This window comes from Etheostoma cragini, chromosome 4 (genome assembly GCF_013103735.1).
Source record: "Etheostoma cragini isolate CJK2018 chromosome 4, CSU_Ecrag_1.0, whole genome shotgun sequence".
Classification (NCBI taxonomy): Eukaryota; Metazoa; Chordata; class Actinopteri; order Perciformes; family Percidae; genus Etheostoma; species Etheostoma cragini.
Window position 1 is genome coordinate 20,635,155 of NC_048410.1, and position 26,125 is coordinate 20,661,279.

Here is a 26,125-nt window from a genome sequence, read left to right on the forward strand (position 1 = left end):
GGTAGTAGTGGCATCTGTACTATGGATGTCTTGATGTCTATGAAATGTCTCGTAAATGACTGCAGTGAAAGACACTGGTCTCTTTCATATAATTCAGGCCCTTTGTTAGCTTACCAAGATTCAGTCAGATTTGGATCAAAAGCTTCAAATCAAAACTAGATTTTATGAAACATGCATTGTATTGATCCAATTCAGAAGTCCCTCAGGTCTACAAGGTAAAGGGTTATAGTTCCTACTTGGCCTTTATTGGTAAGATAAAGTTTACAAAATGCAGGCACACACTGTCATGCACTATTACCATGTTTTCTCTTTCTCTACACACAGGCTCTTAAAGCCACTGCTTGCAGCCGTGGCCGTGTTACACAAGGACAAGGTGACTGAAGCGTGGGAGTTAACTTCGAACTGATTAGTTTCCATTGATGTGAAGACTTGCCTTGAAGATAAAATAGCTTTATTGCGCAAATCATGTTCAAGTTATGAGTTTCATGTTTGTAATGAACGGTATGTACAGAACATTGGGTGGGAGGCATTTTTTGAGAATGAACATTGAATGAATACATGAAGTCCCGACAGGGACTGGTGCTCTATCTATTTATTTATTTATTAGCAAAATGGTCAATTTTAGAATTTTTGAGCCACTAGAGCCTAGACAATGTCATTGTGTTTGTCAATTGAAGGGTCCACCATTTCAGTCCATACTGAAAAATAACAGTCCAAGTATTAGACGGAGTGCCAAAATGACCCTAGTTCCACCTATAGGACAAATAACATCATCAGGTGAAAAATCTTAACAGGGGTTTTAGAGCTTTGCCCTCGTAATATATCTCTATATCCATGTCTTTTGTTCTTTTACACAAGGCGTAACAACCAGAGGCTGAATAAATAGTCATATTCTTTATTTAAGTACCACAAAGTAGAAGTCATACCTCTGAAGTTTTACTTAAGTACAGAAGTAAAAGTATCCATGCAGAATACCCCCTTCAAAGTGTAATTTAGTATTTAATCTGCTAATAACTATAATGTTCAAATAAAATAAAGAATTGAGTTAGATGAACAATATTTCCCTTTTAAATGTAGTGTAATACTAGCTGAAAACAGCATAAAAATAAAATACTCAAGAAAAAGTACTTAAAATCAGTATAGAACTTGATTGTGCACTATAAGGTACTGTGCCATAGTTGAGGGAATCATTTGTAGACAAGGTCATACAGGGTCAAGAATGTTGTGCTAAGCCTTTGATTATGGCACACCTTTGGCTTTTAAACAGGCAAAAAAATGTGTATGTTTAGAATAACTTCTACATGCACATCCAGTATTTCTTGTGCAGGTGTAACAGAGTGGAGCTCAATGGCTTAAAGATTTCAGTGTTAGACCATTAGTAATAACACGCTGAGTAACAGTGGTTCCTCACAACACAGAATACTCCATATTCAATTCAATTTTTAGTTATAGTATCAAATCCTAACAACAGTTATATAAAAAAAAACTTTACAGATACAATAGGTCTAGACCACACTCTCTAAGTTACAATTCTAGTAATTCACCCAAGAGCAAGCATTTAGTGCGACAGTGTCGAGGAAAAACTCATTTTTACGAAGAAACCTCAGAACGACCCAATGGAACAGTGACTAGAAATAGTAGTTGTAGTAGTTCATGGCAAAGCAGGGCGTTACAGGGCACAGCAGAACGTAGCAGGGTGTAACAGGGCATAGCAGGATGTGTAGCAGGACTATGGCAACAGCTGCAAAGAGAGAGGAGACTTACCTCGTTGTGTAAAAAGAAAGTCCCCCGGCAGTCTAAAACTGTAACAGCATAATTAAGGAGAGGAGCCTGGTCGAGCTAGAACTCTCCCCAACCACGTTGGGCTGTACTGCCCTGCCTCCCTCTACTTTGATTATATTATTGATTATATGGTAAATGAATCTGAAGACGATGATGAGAAAAGGTGGGCCAGGCTCGGCGGACGCTGTGACTCCTCACTCCCTAACTATAAGCTTTATCAAAGAGGAGAGTTTTAGTTCACTCTTAAATGTGGTGACAGTGTCTGCCTCCCAAACCCAGACCGGAGGCTGGTTCCACAGGACAGGAGCCTGATAGCTGAAGGCTCTGGCTCCCATTCTACTTTTAGAGACTCCGGGAACCGCAAGTAACCTGCATTCTGGGAACGCAGTGCTCTAATGGGTCAATAAGGCACTAAGAGATCTTCCAGGTTTTATATTGTGCTTGACCATTTAGAGCTTTGTAGGTCAGGAGAAGGAGTTAAATTCAATCCTGGATTTTACAGGAAGCCAGTGCAGAAAAGCTCATCCAGGAGAAATATGATCTCTTTTCCTTTTTCTTTTCAGAACACGCGCTGCAGCATTCTGGATCAGCTGGAAAGTCTTGGGAGACTTATTTAAGCAACCTAATAATAAGGAATTACAGCAGTCCAGCCTGGAAGTAACAGATGCATGGACTAGTTTTTCAGCATCATGTTTGAGACGGAATGTTCCTACTTATGTCGATGTTTCGAAGGTGAAAAAAGGCTGTTCTTGAGGTTTGTATAAAGTGGGCGTTAAAGAATATATCCTGATCAAATTTACTGTAACTTCTAGATTTCTGACAGTAGTGCTGGAGGCCAGGGCAATGCCATCCAGAGTAACTATATCTTTGGATATGAGCTTCAGAGGCTTGTAGGGCACAGCACAATACCTTCAGTTTTGTCTGTGTTTAACATCAGAAAATTGTATGTTCCCCATGATTTTATATCTTTAATGCATGCTTGAAATTGACTGACAGCTGACTGACTGTTTTAGTTGTCCTCAACATAACCTGCATTATGCTTTGCAGAAAGATGCTCAGTCACGCAATGGCTCTTCTAAAAAAATGAAGGCTGCGATTTTTAAAATAAGGCCTTGTCTTATACTATACCAAATCACTTGGTTCTGATATTGCTGATGTTTAAGTGACTTTGTGTTTTAGAAGCTTCCCAAGATATAAAAGCATTTCAGCTTGTTTCACATTCAACAACTTTTGTCTTTTATTCTGTGGCAGCTGTCTTTAGTGAAATATACCTGGAAAATTAAAATCAGACAAAAAAAAAAAAATCATACTAGGAAGATACAGATATGGCTATTTAAAACAGATTTTGTCTAATAATAATAATGTTATGCAAGTTGGCACACAAGATACACAAATGTCAATAAATCAAACATTAAACCAAATAGAGCCCTACAGTTAAAACTATAATCTAACAACAATTTTAAAAAGGCAACATTCAACCATATTTAGAATATGAATAATTATAAAAAATAATGATTTTCACGAATTTTAGAGAGCTGGTCCATTGTGAAGAAAACTAAAACTTCATTTCTAAGCAGCAGTCCTTGGCTTATTATAAACAAGGAAGTCTGTTATGTCATGCCACACATTGCTGTCATGGTAGAGGTAGTTCATTGAGGACTGCAGGGAGGGCTGGAGGGTATGAGGGTAATACTCAAACAGCCACAAGACAATACCCCACACCAGGGTGGCGAAGAGTGGGAAAGGGTCATGTTTGGGCTGGGGGATAAAACCTTTCTCTACAGCCAGCCGAGACAGGGCGAACAGGATCCTGGACAGCAAGTACATGTTGATCTAGAGGAGAGCGGAGAGTTTGAACACATTGACGGGAGCAATTACAGTCTTGAGTTTATGATGATGTGCTTGGTAATGTACAAATAGGATAAAGGACAGAGCAGGAATGACAAAAACAGGGGAATTTCTGGACTACAGCCGTATCATACCTGGCTATTGATGTTGTTGTTATCTCCAAACACTAACCATCCTCCAACACATGCAGCCAGAAAGGAGTGAGACTGCAAACTTTTCCCCTGGCACTTCTCCTGCAAGCTTTGCAGGCCTTTGTATGTAAACACAAAGCATGCCAGGTTGCGGGAGTGGGTGTACGTGGCCTTTAAAATGGCTTTGAGCTTGTCCTTCAAACTATCAGAGAGAAGAGCAACTTGTTCAGAATAAGAGACGTGTTGAATTGTACTAGCAATACACTGATTTTTTTGGGGCGGGAATGTTTAAAAACATTAAAGCTCAAATACTTACCTGCCACTTCTAAACAGAAATGTCATTACCAGAGCATGTGGAGCTCTGATTTTGGCCCCATAACTGAGAAGAAATAAACATACACTAACGTTATAAGATGAGTGCTGTCTGAAAACACATTTGGCTACAAAATAAGATTAAACGTCCTCAGTGCTTTTAGTAAAGTCAATACAACTAATATTATTTGTTGATAAAACTAATACTATGTGTTGCCTTAAGTCACCCCGGTGGCCCCATGCAGCTAAAGGTAGCCACCACTGTAATACTGCAGTGGATAAGACCATAGTAAGTCATGTAAGACCATATGTACGACAGGGTTAACGTGAGCTACTAGCTAGCTGCGTGGTAGCTAAAGAAGTAAACTATATTAGCTTAGCAGCCGGCTAGCTAGCTAGCTAAGTTACTGTGTTGGGGTTTTTCTACTCACACGGCGCCATTTCTGAATCCTTTCAACACTGCCAATGCCGCTTTGTACTTCTCTTGCTGCAGCAGATAATTGACGGTATACAGAAGCGTTTTTGTCAGATCAGGACCTGCCATGACTTCCAATCATACAGCTGACAAGGGACAAAACCATATGATTTTCATGATGGGTTTACGTCACAGCGAAAAAGTCTTCTTCTTCTGATTTCCGGTAGACTAGATGCGTTGTGGCACATTACTGCCTCTCACAGGTCGGGATCATCATGGTTAGGTTCCTACAGTATATTAAAGGGAAACTACTTTTTTTTTTTAAATGTATACATGTTATCCCAATGAACTAAGACAGTCCAAAATTATTAATCAACTTTAATAACTCTCTCCTAAATCCCTAAAATACACTAAACTCAAATTTGGGATCAAGTTGTATAAAGTCTGGGACTGCTCCATAGACAACGAATTGGGAAATATGTTATGGATGACACCGAGAGTACTCAAGGGAATGTTATAAGCATATTGGAATATATTCTGTTTCAGAACTGAGAACACTGCTTATCAAGCAATATCACACGTCAAAGGTGGGATTTAGTAGCAGGCATGAGACGGCAGGTCGAGCTGACGATAAGCAGGCGTGATAATATTCAGTAGACCTACTGCAGCACAACATCCGATGTGATTTAATAGTTAACCGTAATAAGCAAAAACAGATATGATTTGTCATTCATTTGGCTGCGCCAACACAAATACTGGACTGGAACACTTTGTTTATTTAAAAAAATTAAACTTGTTTCTTAATATGCTGTGTGAATGCATTGAATAATGTAGGCTCAGGAGTACTGCTGTATTTGCTGTGGCTGTTTGAGCAGTTCGGCTACATACCATACTGTGGCAACTGATAATCGGATTAGTCATTTAGCTATTGTATTATGTAAGTGAGTTTGAAGACATTTAAAAATGGAGTCAAAGACAGACAATAATTAGAATAGCGCCAATTTAAGGGCTTACACACTCACAGTATGATACATTCGCCAAGCCAACACCCATTTTCAGTGCAGAAGTCATACATTAAAACAGTACTTTAAGTGCTTTGCACAAAATGGTCTCTTTCATCACAGAAGAAAGCATCAAGAAAGTACAATATCCTTAGTTGAATGGTTTTCACATCCTTTACTTAGGTAAATGTAGTAATAGCACAAATTAAAAGCAATGCATTTGAAATGTTACAAGCCCATTTCATAGTATTTTAAGTATAATCAGCAATATAAACTTAAAATATCAAAAGTGAATGCACTCATGCAGAATGCCTTTCAGATTGTTTTACTGTATACTGAGATTATGCTACTGTTGCATTAATGTGTAAGGACATTCTAATGTTATAGACTTTAAAGAAATTGTAATAAATTATGTGTAGGATATTGTCAACAATTGCAAAAAATGTTGCTGCATGATTAAAACTTCCAACGTGTCATGCAGGAGCCCAGTGTTCAAATCATTTTATTACGGTTTTCTCAATCGATCTAGTTCATTGTTACATGAAACCCATCCTTCAAATAAATAGTATTCAACCTCGAGTTGCACTTATCAAAAAAGTTAGAGCTTCAAAAAAACAGTGATTACACTATAAACATGATTTACAATGCAATCAGTACAACTAAAACACTACAATGCATATTTCTACACATTTAACGGCTCCTTGAGCTCAAACAGAGCGTGATTCAACAGTGAAGTGGTTAATTCAACCAGTTGGGAGTGTCAAGATGCGATATTATTAGCTGTAATATGTTAAAATGTTTAACAGTAAATATTTTGATGACAAATGTTTTTATCAAATGTTCTTTTTTAACATAGTAATCTCTTCACAAGGCTGCACACCTGTATTTACACACTGAGTTTTGTGTGTATGTGTGTGTGTGTGTATTACTGCCAGGAAGGGGGGAAAATGTGACATAATGTAAACAAATGACACAATTAAGAGTAAAGTGAGCAGAAACTGGTATTTTGCCTGACTGATGGTCATTACACCTGTCAGTGATGGAGAGCTAAGCCCTTATCCTGTAGTACCAGCACTGACGAGGTGAAATGGCCTACAGCCATACGTTTCATACTTGGGCAAATTTATGAGCAGCATTTATGGATACGTTTTATTACTTTTACTAAGAACTTGTAGTGAATTTGCTGAAAGTGTTTTAGTAATTAAAATGGTTCAATGATTCTGGGATACACATTCAAATGTTACCAGATAATTAACACTATGCGCGCACACGCACGCACACTTTGACAAGTTGTTAAAAAATATCACTTTACAAATTGAAATTCTTTTAAAACTTTGCATGTAAGATTAAAGTAGATAAGCTACCCTTTTTGCACCTCACAGTGTTACCCACTAGTATATTAAAAGGACAACCAACAAATAGTGAAAATTGATGTAAAATGTGTAATCATTTAGGGGATTTTAAGAACTGATTCCACTAAATGACTTTTTAGACTTTAGAGTCAAATGGTTAACAAATAAATTAAAAACTAAAATCCTTTGGTAGATTGGTTCCATTGTCATTTTCTCAAAGTGATACTCTACCCAATACTAAAAAAAAAGAAAAAAAAAAAAGAAAAAAGATAGAAGAGGTATTTTTGGAAAAGACATGAAATGTGCTAAAATACTACTGTACAAATAAGAATACCTAACACCCTATAAAACTAGGGCCACTTGTATAACATTAATTCTAATCTCAATTATCAACTTATGCCTGCAACTTTTAAGGGGTCAACTGCTTAGTTAAAATAACTATTCAGATATTAAACACATGGTCTACTTCGTAAATATATTTACACAAATGGCATTAGTAACTAAACACATTGAAACAGTCAGGTATCAGTATCTTTGTTATTGATCTAGGATAATACTCAATTTCTGGGGACTTGGCTACCTTTCAGTGGGAATAGCTCATTATTCAACAACAACAATCCTTGTTCTCTATTACAAAGTAAATCCTAAAGCTCCCACTTCATTAGTAACAGTTCAGAATTGTCAAGAAAAGATCAATTTTTCAGTGGAATTGACCATCCACGGTCAAACAGGCTGATATTACATACAGCACACATTATTTTGGGAAGGCAAAGTTTTCAAATTAAAATCATATCCAAACCTGTTTCACCATAGACACTTGCAAATATGCAAAGGTTCTCTTTTTCATATTGAGAATTGAAATCAATAGTAAATGCTGAAACTTACCAGTGTTACAAGTGTTATAAAATGATCAAACAAATCACTGTTTGGCTCTATTATTGGCAAAATTATTTTCTACAAAACTATTGCACATAAAAATACAACCTCTCTTAAGAACAATCACAAACAGCTCACTGCTTACATAACTTGTGCAAACTAGTTCAAAGTTTCAACTTATTATAAAAGTTAAGAAATCAACCTGTCAGAAAACGAGACATAATCACTTAGATTTTATATATATATATATATATATATATATAAAAAATCAAAGTTAATAAAGAAACTGCGTATGTGCTAGGAGATTCAGCCCAGTCAGTCAGCTGTTAACAAAAAATACTCCGTCCATTCATCTAACCTAAAATTTGAGTCTGAAAAGCCTCAAACCATATATGTGCCTTTGATGTTACTTTTAGATATGAACTTTTCTTGTTTTAAGTCAAAATGCACAAATATAGTTCTTTTCTCTAAAATGACCAATTCTAGTGCATAGACCCACAATGCGGCTGTGCAGACATGATAGGGTGAGAAAGGCATGTCTACTACCTCCATCGCCTGATAGTGGGCTGACCAGGGCGAAGGGACATCAGCTTGATTCAGGTGGATCATGAAGGTGACAAGTGAAACAGATTGATGGGGATTCACAAATTTCTTGCAAAATAAATTATTGACAAAAAAAAGCTTCTAAACAATTGTTGCTAATCATGTTAATGTGAGAAAATAAAGATGTGTATGTCCATCTACCAGTTCATAAGCAGATTCTGAGTGCAAGGGAAATTGGGGAATGCATTGCTCTTGTCTATAATGGATCTTGCATCCAAGTCCACCCAGTCCCATCCGATCCTCCTGTTACTCCTGCCCAAAGCCTTCTGTCTCCTCTATGGCAAACATCAGCTTCTCCTTTAGCTGCTCATAGCTCTTATAAGGAGGGAGGTCCAGACGATTAAAGCTACATGGGAAAAAAGAGAAAGAAACTAGATGACTCTTCACATAACAGAAATATATTGGATATCTCCAACATTCTTACCTTAAATCTCTTTACGCACAGAAGTGAAACTAAGTGCTTCAATCCTTATTAGAAAGATTTTGACATAACTGCTGAAAAATCTGTCCAGGGTCATTCATGAAATTCTGACTAATCTGGTGAGAAATGTTCACTTAATTCACGGCTGCACTAGTTTCACATGACGCTGCATAAAAGCATCTGCTAAACAAACACTGTAAACTGTATTACTCAAGGAGCAATGCATTCTAAAAAAACATAAAATGCCACTCTAAATGCCAAATTAAAGTCCAACAATAAAAGGAATGCTTGTGACTGGTTGTATCAGATATGACTAAGAGGGTTTGGTCATAAAGTTTAATACCCCAGAGGACTTACGGTAGGGCTGGACAATTATTCAAATTTTAATCCCTATCACGATTTTGGCTTACCACGATCAAATTTGCGTAATCAAGAGGTATTTTAAATGCGTCACTCCGTTCATGGAACACTAGGTTTTTTTTAAAGCCCATCTACCGCTCCGTAAACCACTGTCTGATCATGTGCCAGTCAGAGTTGTTCCCTCCACCGCGCAGCCTAGTTTCTAGATGTAGACAGTCACAGAGGACAGAGTAACGTGTGGACAATTCCACAACAGATAGTCAGTCAGTCATACGTCGGTCACAAAGTTTACCAATAAACGTAGCATTTGTCCTGTCTGTTGTTTTTCAAACAATAGCAGTGACCAGTGCTAGTTTGTGTCGGTTGGCTCACAGGGCTCTAGGGTGCGACTAACATCTTTCCAAGGTCACACTTAATGTCCTCCGCATCCGCTGCCTCTCCACAAACAAAGAAATGTTGTCTACATCAACATGGTTTCAAATTTCTCCATTCAGCCGAAAAATAAAAAGCCATGATTTCTAGTCCTGGACTAGTAGAGGATCTCTAGCACAATATGGATGTGGCAATAGTTAAAAATGGCCTATGTGTCAATACATTTCGTTTTGGTAAAAATCAACAAATAATCGTGATAACTAATCATGATATCAATATTGATCAAAATAATCGTGATTATCATTTTTTGCCATAATTGTGCAGCCCTAGACCTTGTAAAATAACTGGCCTTACCATGTGTGGCTTCGTGGAAGCCAGTTCTCTTTGCCCACTTTCTCAATGCAGAACTTCTGAGGGCCGTTGCTTCCTGTATTAATAAAAAGCATAAAGAAAATGAAATCAAGAAGTCAATCCTGGTGTGATACACAGTGTGCCAGTTTGTCTGTCTATTATGCGTACCCATCAGGTCAGCAAAGCCACCCACAGGAAGGCGACAGGTTCCTGTGACAAACTGCAGCAGTCTCATCCTCTTCTCATTATCCATCTCCTTCACAAACTGTCAACAGATCAGTTTGGTTAATACCACTTAGCAAATCCATATAAGCAACAAAAAAAAGTGAGGAAAATTAGTATTTGAACACCCTGCAATTTTGCAAGTTCTCCCACTTAGAAATCATGGAGGGGTCTGAAATTGTCATCGTAGGTGCATGTCCACTGCGAGAGGTTGCGGGCCAATCAAGCACAGTAATTCCATGGTCCTTGAACCAGGTTTTGGTACTTTTGGTCATGTGGGCAGGTGCCAAGTCCTGCTGAAAAATGAAGTCAGCATCTCCATAAAGCTCGTCTAGTGAAGGAAGCATAAAGTACTCTAAAATGTCTTGGTAGACAGCTGCGCTGACTCTGGACTTAATAAAGCACCGTGGACCAACACCAGGAGATGACATGGCTCCCCAAACCAACACAGACTGTGGAAACTTCACACTGGACATCAAGCATCTTGGATTGTGTGCCTCTCAATTCTTCCTCCAGACTCTGGGACCTTGGTTTCCAAATGAGATGAAAAATGTGCTCTCATCAGAAAAGAGGACTTTGGACCACTGAGAAACAGACCAGTTCTTTTTTCCTGTAGCCCAGGTAAGACGCTTCTGACGTTGTTTGTTGTTCAGGAGCGGCTTTTAAAGTACTTTATGCTTCCTTCAGCAGACGAGCTTTATGGAGATGCTGACTTCATTTTTCAGCAGGACTTGGCACTTGCCCACACGGCCAAAAGTACCAAGACCTGGTTCAAGGACCATGGGATTACTGTGCTTGATTGACCCGCAAACTCTCCTGACCTGAAGCATCCTGGTGTTCCATAACACCTCAGCAGTGCCACAGGCTGATAGCATCCATGCCACGTCGCATTGAGGCAGTAATTATTGCAAAAGGGGCCCAAACAAAGTACTGAGTACATATGCATGATTATACTTTTCAGAGGGCTGACATTTCTGCATTTAAAATCCTTTTTTTATTGATTTAATGTAATATGCAAATTTTCTGAGATTTTTAATTTGGGGTTTTCGTAAACTGTACGCCATAATAATCAAAATTATATCAAATAAAGGCTTGAAATATCTCACTTTGCATGTAATGAGTCAATATAATTTATTAGTTTCACCTTTTAAGTTGAATTACTGAAATGAATGAACTTTTGCACCATATGCTAATGTTTTGATTTTCACCTTTGTGTGTGTGTGTATATGTATGTATGTATGTATGTATGTATATATATAAAAATAATGTTGCTAAATTCACAAGTCTTTAATAAGAGTTTTGTAAAGCTTTGGACCCAGTGAAGACTCAGTCTCTGAAGTGGTAGCAAAAAAAACAATACAATCCAAAGAGGTTTCGGTTACGAGATTAAGAGTAATTAAATCTTCAGAAAACATCAAACTGCACTATTCTTAATTAATTAAAATTAATACTATAGAAAAAGAGCAAACTGAAAATCGACAAATAACAAATGGTGTTTTGATCTTTCAGTTTGAATAATCATCAAGAGTCTGTGAACAACTGTATGCACCAACCTGCCAGAACCAGAGGATCTGTTTGCTGCTTCGGGCATAATGCCTGTAGATTGTGCTGCGCTGCCAGTCCATCAGGTCTATCTCCTGCATCCCACACAGCATCACCTAAAGTCAAAAAGGAAGCCAGATCTTTATTTTGTAGACAACACACTCAATTTCGGATGCATACTCTCCTGCAGAATCAACACTTCTTTTGAAAGACCATGGCTATCCCAAACTTTCCTGCTTTAGTAAAAGTTTACCTCTAATTCCTTAGCATCAAAGTATTGAAGGTATTGCTGGGGCAAAACTTCATTGAAGCCCTCAAAGAATGCTTGAGTCTGCTCCTCGACACCTCTGGACAGCCTCCACTCTGCCACCAACCTGCGTTCAGAAATATAAAGATAAACATAATGAAAAACAAATAAATCTAAAAAACTAAAAAAGAAGTGTAATACCTCATTTAAAATGTGTACCTCATTTGAATGCTGTCATTCTACTAAATGGGACTACTTGGTTCCCATGCAATACTTTCTAGAAGATTGTCTGAGTTTGACTGTAGAAGATAACGTGTTATACTATTGCAAGCCGGCCTATATAAGATTATCAGTGTTGTGTGTAATGTATTTGATATAACAGGGAATTTAAACGGGGTAGACAGATGGTTGTTGAGAATTAGCAGAGGATGCAACTGTACCTGATGTATTCCTCCTTATTTTCCTCAGTTACTTGGATGTTCCCTCCATCTGGTTTCAGCTCATGGGTGGTGACCTCACCTAGAATCTCCTTGTCAACAGAGAAGAACATCTCCAGACCACACTCCTCTATGTTGTTATCCCTGCAGGCCAGAGAGTCATTATCAATAACAAAATCCACCTACCAATACAGTTACCAAATACGGTGTTAAGTTGTTACATCTTGTTTGTTTAAAACAAAAAAAGGGTAAAAATGACAATCCAACATTTTACAGGGTGCCAGACCGCCACCAGCAACTTCTTGGAGTCTCCGCTGGTTACTTAGCAACTGTTCGCAGGCTAAGGAATATTCAGGCCCATAATCAAGGTATACATCTTTAATCTTAGTCCTGACAAAAAAAGCAAATAAGTGAGTTTCCCAAAATGCATACTTTTACTTTCAAACCTCTAAAGAACCAAAGCTCTACTCATTCAAAAAAATAAAAATTAAAAATTAAATTGTGACAGGAGCACAGGGGCCCAGATTATAAAATTACCACTATGCCATTTTAAGTGACAAACATGATAACTTATCCATCTACTCATGCCAACCCTTGCTATTCTCACCATACATGTCCATTATCTACCCCCCAACCAAGTCACACATTAACTTTTGTACCCCCAGACCTACTTGATCCAGATAAGTGAGTTGTAAAACTCTGGATCTATGGACTCCAGGTCTTTGAGAGCCAGAGGTTTGTTCAGAATACGCTTGTAGAAGGGCAGGGAAAAACCTGTGTCGATGAATTTGCCATGGAACAAGGCCTAGAAAGAAACAATGCAGGAGAGTCGGGTAAACAAGTGTATTAAAAACAAAAGCCAGACACAATAGAGTAGGAAACTGGATCTAGTAGTATGAGGAGATTAACTATTTTTTTTAATTAACAATAACAAATAGATGAATTCCCACAAGAGCTATAAAAGGCATATCTATAAACCCACATGTATAATTACAATTTTATATTTCAGGCCTGCTCATAAGTATGAAATCTCAAAAAATATTTTAATGAATAAGTCATGATTTACACGTGATCATTATGCATTTTGCCACACCAACTTGATCCACTTTGTGGGCTAAAGTAATAATGCCATGACATTCAGATCAAATACTGTTAGCACACAAGTAACTGTGTTGACACATTGTGCAGATACCATGGCAATGAAGCGTCCTATGAACTTGAAGTACTTGAGGTGATCAGGGTTGATGTAGGAGGCAGGGTTGATCTGCAGACAGTAGTTGTCCTTGCCAGCATACTCAAACAAGCAGTACATGGGGTTCAGCACTTCATGAGAGAGCAAAAAGAACCATTCCCTGAAAATATAATCGCAAGACAAAAAACAATTAAGTGGTAGTGGCCATTCAGGTTGGGGTGGTTTGCAAAACCCTGTAGGTCAGGGCTTGTATTAAGAAATGGATTTTAGATTATTATGTTAAACAGGTTTTGTGTTTTTTGAGGGTGGTGTCAACAAAAAGATACAAATGAGAAAAAAAAACACACCTTAGGAGTCATGCAATAACGCACGCCATTGAACAAAAAAGTTGACATTACCTGGCCACACCTCCGTAGTCCAAACCTTCCTCTCCAGGGAAAATGATCCACAGTCTCCGCCTCAGATCTTGAGGGTGAAAGCTCATGATCTTTAATTGCAGACAAAGAATTACAAGTTACACACCTCAAACACTGACTAGACAATATTACAGAGAACACAAACAGTGAACTGAAATATAAGTTATAGAAATGATTACCTGCTGAAATGAATCCTCAAACAGGGTTTTCCTGGAGACGTTAATCTTAATGTGCTGAGGCATGGACAATTGCTGGGGGGGGGTTACATTTTAAATCATTTAAATGCTTTGGACACCAGCGAAAATTTATCTTTGCACATTCAAGCACTAGAGACATGAGTGCCCACAAAGTAGCAGAACAAAGATAAAGAAAGATACAGCAATCATGGGAGATAAAGCATTTCAACACCTGTTGTGCAGCACATACCTGACACCAGAACCTAAAGTATTGCACTTTGGCTTTGAAGTCCCTGACATAGGTTATCTGTGGCCCATTCTCACTGCGGAAAAGACCAGAAGAACCCTTTTCAATATCGATTCAAAAAAGCACATTTAGTTAATGTGTGCACACGTGTGTCGTTGTTAACTCACATCCATGACATTGAAAGTGCAGTTTTGCTGCCATTGTATTACAGTAGCTATATTAAACTGTATATTAAAATTAAATCTAACCACTTTGTGTAATAGGAGAGGGATGGTTTTAGGGACAGTACATTCTATCTTAATTAAATTAGTCTAAATATTCAGGCTACAGCTCATGGACAAGAATCAGTTTGTAAAAAGGTAGATGACCTGAAGTGAGTTCAACTTACAGTGAGGACTTCCCCGTGCGAGGATCAATGTAGGTTGTGGTTCGCCTGTTGTGGTCTACAAAGTAGGGAATACCATCCACAGTGAACCTCATCTCCCAACCCTCCGGCAGGGGCTTGTCATTCAGCAGCCTGAGCAAGACAAAAACATATAAATATACACATCAATTGTTTAAAAGATAAACAGACAAACAGAAATGTACATTGCAAAATAAAAAGGTGCATTAATAACCAAGATTCACAAAAGGGAATATACATTTTATGCCAGCAGACATTACAATATGCAATATTATGCTACATTTGTGCCTTCCTTTATATTTAATAAATGTTAACTTTGTATGTATTCTTTTCTTTATTAAATTATTTTCCTGAAGCAGAATTTCCAAACATTCAAGTTTTCTTGATATAAACAGGGTCACATGATACTTGACTGATATTCAGATAGATCTCTTCAGATTGATATCACTATTCAATATATAGAATATTAAAGATTAAAAAAAGAAATATTATACTTTTGTTCAATGAAGATCTCTATTTATTATTTTGAAAACATACACAGAAGAATGCCCTGCTCAAATCTACATCTTAAATTAATTTGAAGGGTCAAGAGAATTACATTAGCCTAAAGACAGGAATATGAACCAGAAAAGGTTAAATAAATGCACTTAAAATAGGAAAAAAGCTTCCGTACTTCATTAACTAGAGACCAGGGCCTGAAGTTAACTTTTTTGACCAACTGCCACCAGTTTTTTTGCCTCATAAAAGGTGAAAAACAGGAATTGCTGTGTCTCTATGGTCCTATCCTGTCCTATTCATGGTAGTTTAATCATGGACATTACACCATTATCACGTGCAGTTGGGGGCCCATTCATTATCCAGCATAAAAAGCATAATTTCCTAACTTTATAGTGAAAAATTGTCACAGCATATATTGATGCTAAAATGTGTACATGTTGGCAGGACACCTTTCGCCGTACGTGGTGTTGGAAATGTGAGAAACAAGGAAATTAATTAATAATCTCACTCACGCTTGGTCAGTGGCTGCACGTGGGACTGCTGGGATTGTCGCAAGAAATGAAAACGCGATAGGGGGCCCCAGCTGTCAATCAATGCCCCTGATTGGTCTGGGCCTGTAAGGAACTGACTACGCTGCTTACTGATAATTACATCATCATTACACATTGGCAGGTAGATTGACAGTGTTACCGGATTGACAGTGTTACCGGATTGACAGTGTTACCCGCCAATTGAAAAATTCCACCGGATTTGGCGAGTAGTAGGGGGTACTAAACAGTGTTTTAGTCAGATGCTCTTTTCTTTTTTGGACACATAACTTCCTCATTAATGGCAGTTTATTAATGATTCAGTGCAAGCACAGTTTAGAGCAAATACTGCTGACAAAACAATCGTGTTTAAATCCAAACAATATTTCTTTTAAAGCTTTAACTTATGTTAAAGCTATAGTGCGTAGGTTCTATTGCCTCCATGAGGAATTCTAAGTAATTACAACAACACTGTTGATGGATTAACATGACGTAAGCCTTCAATGATCGCAGGATAAAAAAATAAAAAAACATGATGGACTCTTCAGAAGAGGTAATGATCTTGTAAAGAGTTTTATGGACTTAGACTTCTCTTTATTGATCCTTTTGGGATGACTCCCGCAAGGAAATGGAAATTTCCAGCAGCAGTTTTCAGTAGCTCACAAAAAACAAAAAGTATAAAAATACAGTGCAGAGAGAAAAACTGTCTTAAAATAACAATAATAACAACAACAAAACCTTTGGCTATAAAAAGACCTTTAGCATAAATTATTAGTTAAAAGCAGTTACAGTGACCAGGTTTGTATGTGAGTAGATTATTACTGAGCAAATAGTCTTAATTAGCTTTGTATCAACTACATTTTATAATGGCTTGAATGTAACGAACGTATTAATACAAATTAATATTAAATTAACCCTATAGCTTTAAACATTTCTAGATTCTATACTTTCACGCATCCAAGATTGTTAGCATGTGTTTGTCCTGTCATTGTCAACCTGCTGGTAGCTCATTGAAAGTTAGAACAGCTCTGCTACATCCTGGATAGACGTTTTTTTCCTATTTTAAAATGCTGTAGTAATTTTATTTATTCCTAAGCCTAGAAGATGGACACATGGGTCATTCCCTTCTCCATTCTTCACTCCTAATGCCAGTAATAACTACTTTTCTACTGTGAAGTGTTTTAGAAACACTAGAACTGAGGTAGTTGCTAACATGTTAGCGCCTCTTACAGACAATAAAGCAAAACTACAGATACTGTTAGACAGAATCAAGGTACGACAGTATGAAGATACACATTACATAACACACAGGCATACACTCACCCTTGTGTCCTAGGGTCCTCCCACTGTGTTGCCCGAGTCGGGTGATGAACAAAATACACTCTTCCATTGGAGTCCGTTCTCTTCTCTGACATAAAAAAGAAAAATAACACACGCACATACACACGCATTTTGAATTACATCACAATCCTGAAAACATGTTACTGTTTCTTTTCTAACATTTCTTGACTTACAGCTCAAATAAATCTCAAATTCTCAGTGATATTTACCCCAACCATGTGGCAGAGGTCCCAGCGGGTCAAACTCTTTGTTGGCTGTGGCTGCCAACTGGTCTTGGAGCTGAGTCAAAGAGAGAATGGCACAAATGTTGATAAAATGTATAAACTGCCTTTGTCACAGACTGTTAAAGTCAACCAAACTGTAGTATAGTTCAAATGTATCATGAAGTAAGTGTAAACTACTTCATAGCATTTTTATCTCTGTTCTCACATTTTGAAGGTCACTTTACCATGTGACTTAATTGCTAGCCATTATTAGGATCATCTAGAGTCATGCACAGTCATCCTCTGTTGAGTCCATTTAAGACCTGAGAGCCAAATTAGACTTTTAAAACATTGAGAAGCAGAGATAGATGCCACACATGTAAACTCAGAAAATGATGTCAAAGACCAGCACAGTTTACAACAGTGTTTTGGTTAAAAAATAATGATACATACTTTTTCTTTGATTGTTATTAAAACGGTTTGCATAAGAATACCCTATTATACTGATCACTCTAAAGAAGATAATCATGGAGCCATCGGCCGTCCTTGTGAAAGGCTCAGGATGTTTCCGGGGGCGGGGCAGAGCAGGCAGAGGAGATTCCCACACCGAATGAGATCAACTGACATAAACGTTGTTATGACTTTATATTAACATCCACTTTGTATAAATAAGCAGCTGTGAAGAGCTTCCAACTAGGCATTTTCTGTACTACTCTGTAGTTTGGAAACTGTCTCCTTGTGTTTACAAGTAAAAATGAATTTTGATATAACTTCAGTGGTTCCTCTTGATGATGAAATTATTCTAAAGGTTTCCTATCATGATAAACCCTCAAGGTGGTTATGGCTGTTGTCAGATGATTTATTTTAAGCAATAACAATAATTATAATAGGTGTGACCTTTGTAATGCATGCACAGCCTGGAAAATCAAGCAACATGAAAAGTTAAATTCTGCCTCAGCAAGGTCTACAAGTCCCATCCCTTTAGGGAGCGATCCAAGATTATACTGTAGCCACAAACCTTCCTATGTTATATTATATTGTATTTTACTATGTTTTACACCAAAAACAAGTTCTGCTTCTTGTTGCTTCATTTGGATATTTGAGCTTTACTGTGCAGAATGATCTATGTGCAGAGCTTGACATTAATATGCGATTTTCACAATTGGAAAGTTTCTCTGTGCTCACCGTAAATCTCAGTTTAACACGGACGAACAGTTTGTTAACATGAAATTAACAATATTTGCATATTCATTGACACTGGATTTTTGTTTTATGGGAAAAGGAGTAGATATAATTATCAGATTTATTAACATTGTTAGTGAACTTCTTCTATCAGACACAAAGTATTCCAAGCAGAGTAAGTTAATCAAAACAGATACATGGTATGTGGTTCATGTCCCGTGAATGTAACAACTCCAGCAACCAAACAGTGACTGCTCTCACCCCATAAATGAACCTCTGGTTAAACTGCTGCATGGCTCCCTGCAGCTGGCTGCGCTGGTGCTGCCACTCTTCATAGTTACGCACAGACTCCTGCGTGGGGCGTTGCCACGTAGTAGTTCGGGTTATGTGGTCAACATAGTACACCCTACCCATTGGGTCCACCCTGCGCTCCCACCTACAACCAAAGGACCAGAGTACAAAGAAGGCAATGCTCAGCTGACAATACAGGCCAAATGGCACATGTGTGTGAAGGCTCCACCTGAGATCCATGTGAATACAAGACAAATGTTGTTTTAATTTCTTCCGGTATTTTAAAATACATCCCTGATGTAAACCTAAGACAAAATAATGTAATAATAAAATATTTTTAGTTCTACAACAGCCATAAAATTAGATATAAAATATGAAAAAGAGGCTAGAGCACACGGATTGATTTGCAGCGTTCCATTATGCAAACTGAAACAAATATTTATGTATTAATCTGAGATCATAGTTATTGTTTGTAACTGCACAGTCCAACAGAGCAGAGCAAGAACCATGTTAGTATTCATGGTATTAAAAGATTATTCAAGTGTGTTGGTACCCTGAAGGGAGAGGATCAGGCCTTTCCCAGCTTGTCCTTTTCTCAATGTGATCCACAAAGTACATACGTCCGTTCTGGTCCACCCTTTGCTCCCACCTGCAAGAACCGGTGAGTGAAAGACGACAAAGCACAGGAAACGAGATTTGGATGGTGGTCAACTGCAGAGCAAACTGATTCTGTCACTAACAAACCACAATTCCTTGAAATACTGAAAACATTGCTACATACAGTACAAAACAACACACATAGATTGTTTCTATGGCTAAAGACTAATATGCCTGCGAACAGCAGCTGAAGCAAAGACTTGCAGAACCAAGTGTAGTGCCTTGCTCTTTTACCCTGGTGGTAAGGGACCGTTGCTCATGGGTGCGATTCTGGGAGTGGTTGTGGCCAGAGCTGCTGAGGCAGAAGTCTCTGGTTTGGGGCCACTTGCTGTCTGTAGAGAACCTGCCGCTGCTGTTTTTGCGCATGAGTCATCCGGCTGATTTGTACACCCACTAGCTGACAACTGAGAGGAGCCATCGGAAGCTGGACCTTCACTCAGCTCACTAGGGGAGGAACTGCTAGAAGAGGCTGGGGGGAGAAGTTGGAGGGTGGCAGAGTAAAAAAAAAAAAAACTTTAAGTAAGAGATGTATTTGCTTTGATTGCAGTCAATTAACACAGTGCACACACACTACTTCTGTTCATATAAATAAACTGTAAGTATGTGAGAATTTGAAATGAATGGTGTGTCAAAATTGAATGTTGCTAATGTTAAAGTCTTTGATAGCTTTTGCTTTTCCTACTTGGTGAGGCTGTCGGTCTGCGAGGCGTAGGAGGTGGAGGTCGGACGGGTCTGGGAGGACGGGAGGCGTTGGAGCCCCCTGGAGATCGAGCAGGAGAACCTGTGCCATTGACAGCATGACCATTTGGTACAATTACCCACTCCTCTGAGTCACTGGAAGGAGATGTGTCTCTGCTTGACCTGGGGAGCAAAATATTTTCTTCAGTTATTCTACAGGTATACAATGAGTATTTCTTTTATAGGTGAACACATAGACTTCATAAGAGATACTCTTTTTGTTTTACCAAAACCCCTAAGCTACAGTTTGCACAAAGAAGCAAGTATGGCTCTGTACATAAATGTTAACTGAACCTGTTGCCAGTGTTTCCATTTTGTCTTGCATTCCCATTTCGAACAGTAGCTGGAAGGACAGAGAACAAGACGAGAAGGCACAACATTTATGTAAAATAGCTTGAGATGTTACCAACACATGATTATTTAAGTGTTGTGACCAAGATGTGTGTGAAGAGGGACATTTAACAGTTGAAAACTACAGTTAATTATGTAACGACAATTTCCTCAAAAATATTTGTAAGTATTTCTGCACAACAATTTCTTGTTACTCAACAGCTGACATATACGTATTTGCTGATCTAGCTAAGTTGGCCAATGTATCAGTTAGGTACTACAAAGAATTCTGACCAGAAGCCAAAATGCCACCACCAGTTGTTTCAACCTCTTATTAACTAAAAGTGTGCGCAAACAAACAAAACATTGGTGAGAAAGATAGGGAAATGTCTTAACAACAGCTAAATTAATAGAATTATGGACATCTGTGCATTGTTCGCCTTCTCAAATTGTTGCTGTGCTAGACCTAGTATGGTGGGTTTCTGTGTGTGGTTCCTTACCATGTTCTCTCTCTGCCGAGGCAAAACTCTCTGGGTCTACTTGCATGCCATCCAAACAGACTGACAGGTCACCTACAATATCCTGAGGGTCTCTATCAGAGCACAGCTGCAGTGTCTGCACCACCTCACATACTGGGGAGAGTGCAGAATATATTGTTAAACAGGTGCATATAATTTGCAAGTCTATCATCACGCCTCAGGTACACTCATCTCCAAACACCCAAACTGACCATTTACCCACAAAATAAAAAAACAGATGATGCCAAGGCTGCTGAGCTAGTATAAAATGCCACAGAATGCACTGTTTTCCAAAAGAAAAATCTGAGACTTAAATTTGGAGACATTTTTCTCTCACTGGCCCTTCATAACCGTTTTCAGCCCTGCTGGTATGATTATGGGGCTCTAGAGATGTCAGTGTCAGTCATTCTGTCAGCTCAAACCGCTTTAGTCACATTGGGTGTAACAAGCAGAATAGCCTTGAAGGGCTACTAGCAAAGTTTATAGAATTGTGTTTACTACTGGAAAATCAAAAGCAAGCAGCTTAGAATATGAAGAAGAATCGTACGTCACATGGTGTGCACATGCCAAGATGAACCATTGTATTAAGCTGTAAACCCTCTAAGCAAGCAGAAGGTCACACGCTGTTAAGCTTATCAATGCCCAATAAAACAAACATTCTCAAAACAAACAGGCAAATCACTCCTACACAAATGTGCAGAGTCTACAGTGTGTGTGCAAAATCTCTCAAATACACTATGCAGCTGTTAGACAGACACACAAAATTAATACTGAAAGTGAGATTACAAGGGATACAACTTTTTCTTATCCAGAAATAAATACACCATGTGATGGGAGCTTTGCCCTGAATACCTCACAGTATTCTGTGGGAATAAACCCCAAGGGCCTAGAAATATTGGTTTCATCCTCTGCTCATTAGACAACACATTTTCCATGTTCAAAGTCAAAAAGTCAACTTAACTAAACAGCATTTGTTAAAACAATATTTATAGCACAAAGTTGTTAGTTTGACTTCAAATATTAAAAAAACAAAAAACACAAGATTACAATTTAGAAAAAAGAAAGTAGTGTAAACTCACATTTCAGGTCATTAGCCTTTAGGGTCTCACTGATCTCTAGTATGGACATTCCCAACAGGATATCTGCTTTCAGTGTCTGGTGGCTCCACACACGAAAAATCAGTTTGCTGACCGGAGTCACAATTCTGTAAAAAAATAAAAAATAAAACAAATAAAAAAAAAATAACAAGACACAAGTCAACACCAGAATGAAAGAATAATTGCGATGCACTAATGCTAAAAAAGGATTCATAGACTATGAATAGCTCTTGAAAAAAAATGTAATCAATGACTCACTTGCCAAATCAGTTTCATTTGTTATCTAATTCATAATTAAAGTCGTATATTAAGTATGGAGTCTTAACATAGGCTGGTTAATGCTTCAATGTGAGCGTTTGTTTGCTTTTCTGTTTGACATCACTGCAGTTGAATAGGTTTTTGGTAAGACCAGAAAGCAATTGTAAGACATCAGTTCTGGGTTTTAGGGTGGTAAAAATATACACATATTAAGATGTGGTGAAATCTATAATTTCCCTGAGTTGGGTTATTAGTTTAAACAGTTAATTATTTTTATGGACTGGACACAATTACAATGGCACAGGAACCATGGTGAAGCAGTGACTGTTGGGCGCATGGACTTTGTGAACTCACCGGCTAAAAATCTTTCAGACACATCCGATATTCATTCAGAATATACCTATAAGTTTTTAGTTTACCATTGTTTACACAATCACCAAATTCCCAGCTCAGTAACCTCACACCAGAAACAAACATCTCGGAACCTCTACAATATAAAACAACAAATGTAGACTCTACACTTACAACATGCAGGTAAAAGATATATTTTTAAAAACACCCACAATGTGGTATGTAGACTCAATTTAGTTCAATATTTCTATTATCAGCCTGCACATCATCCAATAATTAATCAACGATTTGTCAAACAGATTTTTCTCACATGACAAACAGAACAGTAATACTCACACTGTGACAGCCTGCTTCCATTTGGGACTGTGCGTGTTGTTGCACTTCTCAGTCCTCTTTGACTGGCCATCCACAACTACCTCAACATAGGGACTGGGACCAAACCAGTTCTTCCTGTTTTCCTTCAGCTTGGCTGAGAGCACTACAAAGCAGAACACACCACAGTGAAATTGTATTCAATTTACCACTTAGTAGATTTATTCTGAATTTGTCAAAAAGTTTTTTTGATATACCATCTTTCAAATCTTGCAGCGATAACTTACCTGTGACTTGTAATTGGGCCTTCATGGTTCATCCATAACACAGCAGCCTTGTTTGGATACACTGACCTGCAACCAATGACATCAGATTTGAACACGGGACACTCTGCAGGTAACCTACTTACAGAGTGATTAGGCTGATAGGTTGCTACAGTCAGTGAAAAATATAGCCTAGACTCATATACAATGGCAAGAATGTATGTAAGAATGTAATGTATCTGGAGATATTAAAAGAATAGTTTGTATTGACTGTCTAACTCATTGTATACTCTATTGGTTCACAACCCTGCATAATCTATGTGGCATTTATCTAGTGTTAAGACTGCAAACTTCACTAAAATGCCTGTTACCCAGTGTTTAATCTTAGCTATATAAAGAAAACGCTGCGTAATGGTTCATTCTAGAAATCTCATCCTTAACTTGGCTAAACTAAGCATCACTAAACCTTCTAGTTAATCTTTGACAATATCCCATGGCAGTACAAACAGCTAGCGTTAAGGATGTCCAAGGGGAATACATTAATATAATTCAACAGCGTGACGTTGAGTGTATTAGACAGTAACATAAAGTTGTCAAGGAGGAGACGTGCTTTGCTTATCCGCAACACAAGACTATAATACTACTAGCTGGCTAGCTAGCTAATAGCTTAATAGCTGTATCTATCAGGCTAGCAAGGTGTTTAGCCAACAAGAGATTCGTTGTCAAGACAACTTCATAGCCTTTTGTAGGTAACGTTACCGGTTTCGACTGGGACATTGCTACGATATATTATTGGCTGTGAAGTTAATGTTTTTTTGTGTGAAACTGAGAAGTTACACTAACGTTGCATGGGGCAACTTTGTTCGCCGACGTCCTGCTGAACACCTTGAATTTAGCTAACCGTTCATTAACGTTAACTAGCGTAAATAATGCTAACACACTACCCGGCACCATGAGCAGTTTTGTTTGTTGAGTTGAGGACATTGCACACCTTTCATTCAGTGCAAAACTAGACGAACATACCTGGTAGAAGCAGACGATAATGGGCCACACAGACTACAGTTTCAGCCTAGGTTGTTGACAGGTAGCTAGCTGCCTTCTATTAGCAGTGTTCCGCTAGCTAGAACAAGATCGTTTCCGGTACTAGCTTTTAAAAGTAAAATAGTATATCCTTAGTACCCAAATGTCGCCTGACCTCTTTTTTCTGCAAAAAAACAACTATATTGCCACTGCACTTAGTTCTATCACTAACATTGACACGACCAAAGCCTGCCTGAAAGAACGTGGCTTGCTATCTTTGTCTCCTTTAAATCCCTCATCTTGCCCATTGGATATGTTTGTGTAATTAGCGTTCGTGTTACTAAATTGAACATTCTTGTCTTTTTAAAATAATACGACTTTAATATTTAAATAATAATAAATACTTTTTTGTTATTATAATAATGATAATAAAAAAATAATAATGATAATAATAATAATATTATTATTATTGAGTAGTTGTGGTAGTACTAGCTGCAGCAGTATTATGTAATGGAAATATTTTGTATTATGGACACTTTTAATTTGAAGGCGAAAATGCCACAAGGAATCTGGCATTAACTATTTTCATAATTAAAAATAAGCTTTTACGTTTTAATTCTGTGTAAGACTTCAGCATACTAGCTAAACTGTGTGTTACGTTAATTAATAACACAAAATAGCAATACATTGATGATTAATTGGTTTCATGCGAGTCGCCATTTCTGGGTACGCCCACTCCTCTTCTCCTCCCTCTGGTCTCGTGATAGTGGTTAGTTGACAGCTGTAGCTAGCTAGTCAGCTGAAAGCGTCTCCAACCTCTCATAAAAAATATGTTATTAAATTTAGCTTGTTAAAAGAAAGAAGAATAAAACAATTATCGAAATAATCTCAACGACCACTGAAGATGTTGTCTCGTTTACTAAAGGAGCACCAGGCGAAGCAAAATGAGCGGAAGGAGCAGCAGGGTGAGTGACCAGTTAGCTATCGTGCTAACCTGTGCTAAAAACAAAGCTGATTGCGTATGTCAGAAGACGCCGTCCACCCTAGTACTGACAATTTACTGACGATTTACTTGTCTGTGTACTTGTCTGTGTTTTTACGTGCAGAGAGACGTAGGCGTGAAGCTATTTCTGCAGCCACCTGTCTGACGGAAGCCCTGGTAGACCACCTCAATGTTGGGTATGGAAATTCTGCTCCTTGTCCCCTACTGTTTTGTTTCATGAGGTGTGGTAGACAACCTGTTATTCCATTTCATGGTTGTAGAAAAACCTCTTTGGTTGTAGAGTAACTTAACTAGTGGTAGTGGTGGTAGTTGAGGAATTAGAATAGGTTGACATGTGGTTTATCTGCAGTAGCCAGTAGCCTATAAAGGTAGCTTTATTTATAAGTTGCAGTGCTGCCACTAATGACTATTTTCATTAATGGTTAATCTGCCAATTAATTTGTTTAATTACTCATATCGTAATAGTATACAATGTCAGAAAACACTGACGTAGGCTGTTATGTCTTCAGTTATCTTGTTCTGTCCGACCCAAAGATATTTAGTTAACAATGACGTAAAATGGGAAAGCAGCAAATAAAATCCTCCCGTTTTGAGAAGTAAGTCAATGTGGTTGCTTGAAAGAATAATTCGATGTTTGATTGATTATTAGAATAGTTTTTGATTATTTTCTTTCAGTTAACTAATTTATCAACTAATCCTGTCGGCTCTAATGTTACCAGGGCTGACACTTTTTTTTTTAATGGCTTGTTATCGGGTGGCAGTAGCTCAGTCCATAGGGAGTTGGGTTGGGAACCGGAGGGTCACTGGTTCAATCCCCGTATGGACCCAAA

The 26,125-nt window shown here is 38.0% G+C and overlaps 3 protein-coding genes across 4 annotated transcripts in view; 1 reads left to right on the forward strand and 2 right to left on the reverse strand.

The window, feature by feature from the left end:
* itcha (itchy E3 ubiquitin protein ligase a) overlaps positions 1-24,560 on the reverse strand; it is a 40,035-nt gene extending 15,475 nt beyond the window's left edge. The window contains exons 1-24 of one of the 2 annotated variants that reach the window (XM_034869604.1): positions 24,296-24,560; positions 23,297-23,362; positions 23,034-23,175; positions 22,071-22,195; positions 20,974-21,105; positions 20,438-20,486; positions 20,088-20,266; positions 19,640-19,874; positions 19,302-19,397; positions 18,719-18,893; positions 17,282-17,351; positions 17,055-17,139; positions 14,692-14,820; positions 14,307-14,379; positions 14,060-14,131; positions 13,863-13,951; positions 13,465-13,624; positions 12,944-13,077; positions 12,276-12,416; positions 11,842-11,962; positions 11,600-11,704; positions 9,993-10,089; positions 9,828-9,900; positions 8,566-8,666 (exon numbers count right to left, since the gene is read on the reverse strand). In XM_034869604.1, coding sequence (XP_034725495.1) covers positions 8,567-8,666; positions 9,828-9,900; positions 9,993-10,089; positions 11,600-11,704; positions 11,842-11,962; positions 12,276-12,416; positions 12,944-13,077; positions 13,465-13,624; positions 13,863-13,951; positions 14,060-14,131; positions 14,307-14,379; positions 14,692-14,820; positions 17,055-17,139; positions 17,282-17,351; positions 18,719-18,893; positions 19,302-19,397; positions 19,640-19,874; positions 20,088-20,266; positions 20,438-20,486; positions 20,974-21,105; positions 22,071-22,195; positions 23,034-23,175; positions 23,297-23,321 — 2,607 coding nt within the window. In that variant the 5' untranslated portion in view covers positions 23,322-23,362; positions 24,296-24,560 and the 3' untranslated portion in view covers position 8,566. Of the gene's footprint in view, positions 1-8,149; positions 8,667-9,827; positions 9,901-9,992; positions 10,090-11,599; positions 11,705-11,841; positions 11,963-12,275; positions 12,417-12,943; positions 13,078-13,464; positions 13,625-13,862; positions 13,952-14,059; positions 14,132-14,306; positions 14,380-14,691; positions 14,821-17,054; positions 17,140-17,281; positions 17,352-18,718; positions 18,894-19,301; positions 19,398-19,639; positions 19,875-20,087; positions 20,267-20,437; positions 20,487-20,973; positions 21,106-22,070; positions 22,196-23,033; positions 23,176-23,296; positions 23,363-24,295 lie in introns of those variants that run through there. The other variant, XM_034869603.1, reaches the window with a different exon arrangement.
* Positions 3,072-4,754, reverse strand: pxmp4 (peroxisomal membrane protein 4). Its single transcript, XM_034869633.1, has 4 exons — positions 4,505-4,754; positions 4,078-4,140; positions 3,765-3,963; positions 3,072-3,615 (listed from the first exon to the last, which is right to left on the reverse strand). The coding sequence occupies exons 1-4, from the start codon at positions 4,615-4,617 to the stop codon at positions 3,352-3,354; spliced, it is 639 nt and encodes a 212-aa protein (XP_034725524.1). The 5' UTR covers positions 4,618-4,754; the 3' UTR covers positions 3,072-3,351.
* A 428-nt stretch (positions 24,561-24,988) lies between the features above and the next one.
* bloc1s1 (biogenesis of lysosomal organelles complex-1, subunit 1) overlaps positions 24,989-26,125 on the forward strand; it is a 3,464-nt gene continuing 2,327 nt past the window's right edge. Inside the window, exons 1-2 of the mRNA XM_034869634.1 lie at positions 24,989-25,257; positions 25,399-25,471. Coding sequence (XP_034725525.1) covers positions 25,197-25,257; positions 25,399-25,471 — 134 coding nt within the window. The 5' untranslated portion in view covers positions 24,989-25,196. The remainder of the gene's footprint in view (positions 25,258-25,398; positions 25,472-26,125) is intronic.

Excerpts from the sequence above, each read along its gene's own strand:
- pxmp4 (XM_034869633.1), bottom strand. The coding sequence starts at position 4,617 with ATGGCAGGTCCTGATCTGACAAAAACGCTTCTGTATACCGTCAATTAT. Across the intron at positions 4,141-4,504 it reads GGATTCAGAAATGGCGCCGT|TTATGGGGCCAAAATCAGAG; the intron begins GTGAGTAGAAAA and ends ATTTCTTCTCAG. Across the intron at positions 3,964-4,077 it reads TTTCTGTTTAGAAGTGGCAG|TTTGAAGGACAAGCTCAAAG; the intron begins GTAAGTATTTGA and ends TCTCTCTGATAG.